At 32.8% G+C, this 7,036-nt stretch overlaps 1 protein-coding gene across 1 annotated transcript in view; it reads left to right on the forward strand.

Moving 5' to 3' along the window:
• Nucleotides 1-5,496: 5,496 nt before the first annotated feature.
• The window catches only part of LOC130322083 (protein arginine N-methyltransferase 3-like), a gene marked incomplete at its 3' end in the record, with an annotated part of 24,750 nt that continues 23,210 nt past the window's right edge, over nucleotides 5,497-7,036 (forward strand). The window contains 1 exon segment of the mRNA XM_056553061.1: nucleotides 5,497-5,541. Coding sequence (XP_056409036.1) covers nucleotides 5,520-5,541 — 22 coding nt within the window.

Raw genomic sequence — 7,036 nt, forward strand, 5'->3', positions numbered from 1 at the left:
AGAGCTGTGTATATTATATAGTGTAGAGCTGTGTATAGTATATAGTGTAGAGCTGTATAGTATATAGTGTAGAGCTGTGTATATTATATAGTGTAGAGCTGTGTATGTTATATAGTGTAGAGCTGTGTATAGTTATATAGTGTAGAGCTGTGTATATTATATAGTGTAGAGCTGTGTATATTATATAGTGTAGAGCTGTGTATATTATATAGTGTAGAGCTGTGTATATTATATAGTGTAGAGCTGTGTATGTTATATAGTGTAGAGCTGTGTATATTATATAGTGTAGAGCTGTGTATATTATATAGTGTAGAGCTGTGTATATTATATAGTGTAGAGCTGTGTATATTATATAGTGTAGAGCTGTGTATATTATATAGTGTAGAGCTGTGTATATTATATAGTGTAGAGCTGTGTATATTATATAGTGTAGAGCTGTGTATATTATATAGTGTAGAGCTGTGTATTATATAGTGTAGAGCTGTGTATATTATATAGTGTAGAGCTGTGTATATTATATAGTGTAGAGCTGTGTATAGTATATAGTGTAGAGCTGTGTATAGTATATAGTGTAGAGCTGTATATTATATAGTGTAGAGCTGTGTATATTATATAGTGTAGAGCTGTGTATATTATATAGTGTAGAGCTGTGTATATTATATAGTGTAGAGCTGTGTATAGTTATATAGTGTAGAGCTGTGTATAGTTATATAGTGTAGAGCTGTGTATATTATATAGTGTAGAGCTGTGTATAGTATATAGTGTAGAGCTGTGTATATTATATAGTGTAGAGCTGTGTATATTATATAGTGTAGAGCTGTGTATATTATATAGTGTAGAGCTGTGTATAGTATATAGTGTAGAGCTGTGTATAGTATATAGTGTAGAGCTGTGTATAGTATATAGTGTAGAGCTGTGTATATTATATAGTGTAGAGCTGTGTATATTATATAGTGTAGAGCTGTGTATGTTATATAGTGTAGAGCTGTGTATATTATATAGTGTAGAGCTGTGTATATTATATAGTGTAGAGCTGTGTATATTATATAGTGTAGAGCTGTGTATATTATATAGTGTAGAGCTGTGTATAGTATATAGTGTAGAGCTGTGTATATTATATAGTGTAGAGCTGTGTATATTATATAGTGTAGAGCTGTGTATATTATATAGTGTAGAGCTGTGTATATTATATAGTGTAGAGCTGTGTATATTATATAGTGTAGAGCTGTGTATATTATATAGTGTAGAGCTGTGTATATTATATAGTGTAGAGCTGTGTATATTATATAGTGTAGAGCTGTATAGTATATAGTGTAGAGCTGTGTATATTATATAGTGTAGAGCTGTGTATATTATATAGTGTAGAGCTGTGTATGTTATATAGTGTAGAGCTGTATAGTATATAGTGTAGAGCTGTGTATATTATATAGTGTAGAGCTGTGTATATTATATAGTGTAGAGCTGTGTATATTATATAGTGTAGAGCTGTGTATAGTATATAGTGTAGAGCTGTGTATATTATATAGTGTAGAGCTGTGTATGTTATATAGTGTAGAGCTGTGTATATTATATAGTGTAGAGCTGTGTATATTATATAGTGTAGAGCTGTGTATATTATATAGTGTAGAGCTGTGTATGTTATATAGTGTAGAGCTGTGTATATTATATAGTGTAGAGCTGTGTATATTATATAGTGTAGAGCTGTGTATGTTATATAGTGTAGAGCTGTGTATATTATATAGTGTAGAGCTGTGTATGTTATATAGTGTAGAGCTGTGTATATTATATAGTGTAGAGCTGTGTATATTATATAGTGTAGAGCTGTGTATATTATATAGTGTAGAGCTGTGTATATTATATAGTGTAGAGCTGTGTATATTATATAGTGTAGAGCTGTGTATAGTATATAGTGTAGAGCTGTGTATGTTATATAGTGTAGAGCTGTGTATATTATATAGTGTAGAGCTGTGTATATTATATAGTGTAGAGCTGTGTATATTATATAGTGTAGAGCTGTGTATATTATATAGTGTAGAGCTGTGTATAGTTATATAGTGTAGAGCTGTGTATGTTATATAGTGTAGAGCTGTGTATATTATATAGTGTAGAGCTGTGTATATTATATAGTGTAGAGCTGTGTATATTATATAGTGTAGAGCTGTGTATATTATATAGTGTAGAGCTGTGTATATTATATAGTGTAGAGCTGTGTATAGTATATAGTGTAGAGCTGTGTATATTATATAGTGTAGAGCTGTGTATATTATATAGTGTAGAGCTGTGTATATTATATAGTGTAGAGCTGTGTATATTATATAGTGTAGAGCTGTGTATATTATATAGTGTAGAGCTGTGTATAGTATATAGTGTAGAGCTGTGTATATTATATAGTGTAGAGCTGTGTATATTATATAGTGTAGAGCTGTGTATATTATATAGTGTAGAGCTGTGTATATTATATAGTGTAGAGCTGTGTATATTATATAGTGTAGAGCTGTGTATATTATATAGTGTAGAGCTGTGTATGTTATATAGTGTAGAGCTGTGTATATTATATAGTGTAGAGCTGTGTATATTATATAGTGTAGAGCTGTGTATATTATATAGTGTAGAGCTGTGTATATTATATAGTGTAGAGCTGTGTATATTATATAGTGTAGAGCTGTGTATATTATATAGTGTAGAGCTGTGTATAGTATATAGTGTAGAGCTGTGTATATTATATAGTGTAGAGCTGTATGTTATATAGTGTAGAGCTGTGTATATTATATAGTGTAGAGCTGTATGTTATATAGTGTAGAGCTGTGTATATTATATAGTGTAGAGCTGTGTATATTATATAGTGTAGAGCTGTGTATAGTATATAGTGTAGAGCTGTGTATATTATATAGTGTAGAGCTGTGTATATTATATAGTGTAGAGTTGTGTATATTATATAGTGTAGAGCTGTATGTTATATAGTGTAGAGCTGTGTATATTATATATTGTAGAGCTGTGTATATTATATAGTGTAGAGCTGTGTATATTATATAGTGTAGAGCTGTGTATATTATATAGTGTAGAGCTGTATATATTATATAGTGTAGAGCTGTGTATATTATATAGTGTAGAGCTGTGTATATTATATAGTGTAGAGCTGTGTATATTATATAGTGTAGAGCTGTATTAGAGCTGTATGTTATATGGTGTAGAGCTGTGTATATTATATAGTGTAGAGCTGTGTATATTATATAGTGTAGAGCTGTGTATATTATATAGTGTAGAGCTGTGTATAGTATATAGTGTAGAGCTGTGTATATTATATAGTGTAGAGCTGTGTATAGTATATAGTGTAGAGCTGTGTATATTATATAGTGTAGAGCTGTATATTATATAGTGTAGAGCTGTATATTATATAGTGTAGAGCTGTGTATATTATATAGTGTAGAGCTGTGTATATTATATAGTGTAGAGCTGTGTATATTATATAGTGTAGAGCTGTATATTATATAGTGTAGAGCTGTGTATATTATATAGTGTAGAGCTGTGTATATTATATAGTGTAGAGCTGTGTATATTATATAGTGTAGAGCTGTGTATATTATATAGTGTAGAGCTGTATATTATATAGTGTAGAGCTGTGTATATTATATAGTGTAGAGCTGTGTATAGTATATAGTGTAGAGCTGTGTATATTATATAGTGTAGAGCTGTGTATATTATATAGTGTAGAGCTGTGTATATTATATAGTGTAGAGCTGTGTATATTATATAGTGTAGAGCTGTGTATATTATATAGTGTAGAGCTTGTGTATAGTTATATAGTGTAGAGCTGTGTATATTATATAGTGTAGAGCTGTGTATATTATATAGTGTAGAGCTGTGTATATTATATAGTGTAGAGCTGTGTATATTATATAGTGTAGAGCTGTGTATATTATATAGTGTAGAGCTGTGTATATTATATAGTGTAGAGCTGTGTATATTATATAGTGTAGAGCTGTGTATATTATATAGTGTAGAGTTGTGTATATTATATAGTGTAGAGCTGTATGTTATATAGTGTAGAGCTGTGTATATTATATATTGTAGAGCTGTGTATATTATCTAGTGTAGAGCTGTGTATATTATATAGTGTAGAGCTGTGTATATTATATAGTGTAGAGCTGTATATATTATATAGTGTAGAGCTGTGTATATTATATAGTGTAGAGCTGTGTATATTATATAGTGTAGAGCTGTGTATATTATATAGTGTAGAGCTGTATGTTATATGGTGTAGAGCTGTGTATATTATATAGTGTAGAGCTGTGTATATTATATAGTGTAGAGCTGTGTATATTATATAGTGTAGAGCTGTGTATAGTATATAGTGTAGAGCTGTGTATATTATATAGTGTAGAGCTGTGTATAGTATATAGTGTAGAGCTGTGTATATTATATAGTGTAGAGCTGTATATTATATAGTGTAGAGCTGTATATTATATAGTGTAGAGCTGTGTATATTATATAGTGTAGAGCTGTGTATATTATATAGTGTAGAGCTGTGTATATTATATAGTGTAGAGCTGTATATTATATAGTGTAGAGCTGTGTATATTATATAGTGTAGAGCTGTGTATATTATATAGTGTAGAGCTGTGTATATTATATAGTGTAGAGCTGTGTATATTATATAGTGTAGAGCTGTATATTATATAGTGTAGAGCTGTGTATATTATATAGTGTAGAGCTGTGTATATTATATAGTGTAGAGCTGTGTATATTATATAGTGTAGAGCTGTGTATATTATATAGTGTAGAGCTGTGTATATTATATAGTGTAGAGTTGTGTATATTATATAGTGTAGAGCTGTGTATATTATATAGTGTAGAGTTGTGTATAGTATATAGTGTAGAGCTGTGTATATTATATAGTGTAGAGCTGTGTATATTATATAGTGTAGAGCTGTGTATGTTATATAGTGTAGAGCTGTGTGTATTATATAGTGTAGAGCTGTGTATATTATATAGTGTAGAGCTGTGTATATTATATAGTGTAGAGCTGTGTATAGTATATAGTGTAGAGCTGTGTATATTATATAGTGTAGAGTTGTGTATATTATATAGTGTAGAGCTGTGTATAGTATATAGTGTAGAGCTGTGTATAGTATATAGTGTAGAGCTGTGTATATTATATAGTGTAGAGTTGTGTATATTATATAGTGTAGAGCTGTGTATAGTATATAGTGTAGAGCTGTGTATAGTATATAGTGTAGAGCTGTGTATATTATATAGTGTAGAGTTGTGTATATTATATAGTGTAGAGTTGTGTATATTATATAGTGTAGAGCTGTGTATATTATATAGTGTAGAGTTGTGTATATTATATAGTGTAGAGCTGTGTATGTTATATAGTGTAGAGCTGTGTATATTATTTGGCGCGGAGCTTCGTCACCTTATGCTGTTTCATACACTCCTACTACTCATGTGACTGATCACATGATCATGACAGGAGGCAGGATGTAGTTGGGCGGGGCCACAGGTTGCCAGAAACCAAGATGGCGCAGTACATGGATCCCTGTGAGTAGTGGGGCTGTGTGTGTTATGTAGTATTGGACGCTGTGCTGAGATTTGTTGTTCTACAGCTGCTGATGATTCTCTTTGGTTCATATTTATTCATTATGTATTTATCATATATATATATATATATATATATATATATATATATCTATCTCCCATCTGTCCTGTATACATCTATCTCCCATCTGTCCTGTATATAGCTCCCATCTGTCCTGTATATAGCTCCCATCTGTCCTGTATATAGCTCCCATCTGTCCTGTATATATCTCCCATCTGTTTTGTATATATCTCACATATGTCCTGTATATATATCTCCCATCTGTCCTGTATATAGCTCCCATCTGTCCTGTATATATATCTCCCATCTGTCCTGTATATATAGCTCCCATCTGTCCTGTATATAGCTCCCATCTGTCCTGTATATAGCTCCCATCTGTCCTGTATATAGCTCCCATCTGTCCTGTATATAGCTCCCATCTGTCCTGTATATAGCTCCCATCTGTCCTGTATATAGCTCCCATCTGTCCTGTATATATATCTCCCATCTGTCCTGTATATATAGCTCCCATCTGTCCTGTATATAGCTCCCATCTGTCCTGTATATAGCTCCCATCTGTCCTGTATATAGCTCCCATCTGTCCTGTATATAGCTCCCATCTGTCCTGTATATAGCTCCCATCTGTCCTGTATATAGCTCCCATCTGTCCTGTATATAGCTCCCATCTGTCCTGTATATATATCTCCCATCTGTCCTGTATATAGCTCCCATCTGTCCTGTATATAGCTCCCATCTGTCCTGTATATAGCTCCCATCTGTCCTGTATATAGCTCCCATCTGTCCTGTATATAGCTCCCATCTGTCCTGTATATATCTCCCATCTGTCCTGTATATATCTCCCATCTGTCCTGTATATAGCTCCCATCTGTCCTGTATATATCTCCCATCTGTCCTGTATATAGCTCCCATCTGTCCTGTATATAGCTCCCATCTGTCCTGTATATATCTCCCATCTGTTTTGTATATATCTCACATATGTCCTGTATATATATCTCCCATCTGTCCTGTATATAGCTCCCATCTGTCCTGTATATAGCTCCCATCTGTCCTGTATATAGCTCCCATCTGTCCTGTATATAGCTCCCATCTGTCCTGTATATAGCTCCCATCTGTCCTGTATATAGCTCCCATCTGTCATGTATATAGCTCCCATCTGTCATGTATATAGCTCCCATCTGTCCTGTATATAGCTCCCATCTGTCCTGTATATAGCTCCCATCTGTCCTGTATATAGCTCCCATCTGTCCTGTATATAGCTCCCATCTGTCCTGTATATAGCTCCCATCTGTCCTGTATATATCTCCCATCTGTCCTGTATATATAGCTCCCATCTGTCCTGTATATAGCTCCCATCTGTCCTGTATATAGCTCCCATCTGTCCTGTATATAGCTCCCATCTGTCCTGTATATAGCTCCCATCTGTCCTGTATATAGCTC

This window comes from Hyla sarda, unplaced genomic scaffold, assembly GCF_029499605.1.
Source record: "Hyla sarda isolate aHylSar1 unplaced genomic scaffold, aHylSar1.hap1 scaffold_2309, whole genome shotgun sequence".
Lineage (NCBI taxonomy): Eukaryota > Metazoa > Chordata > Amphibia > Anura > Hylidae > Hyla > Hyla sarda.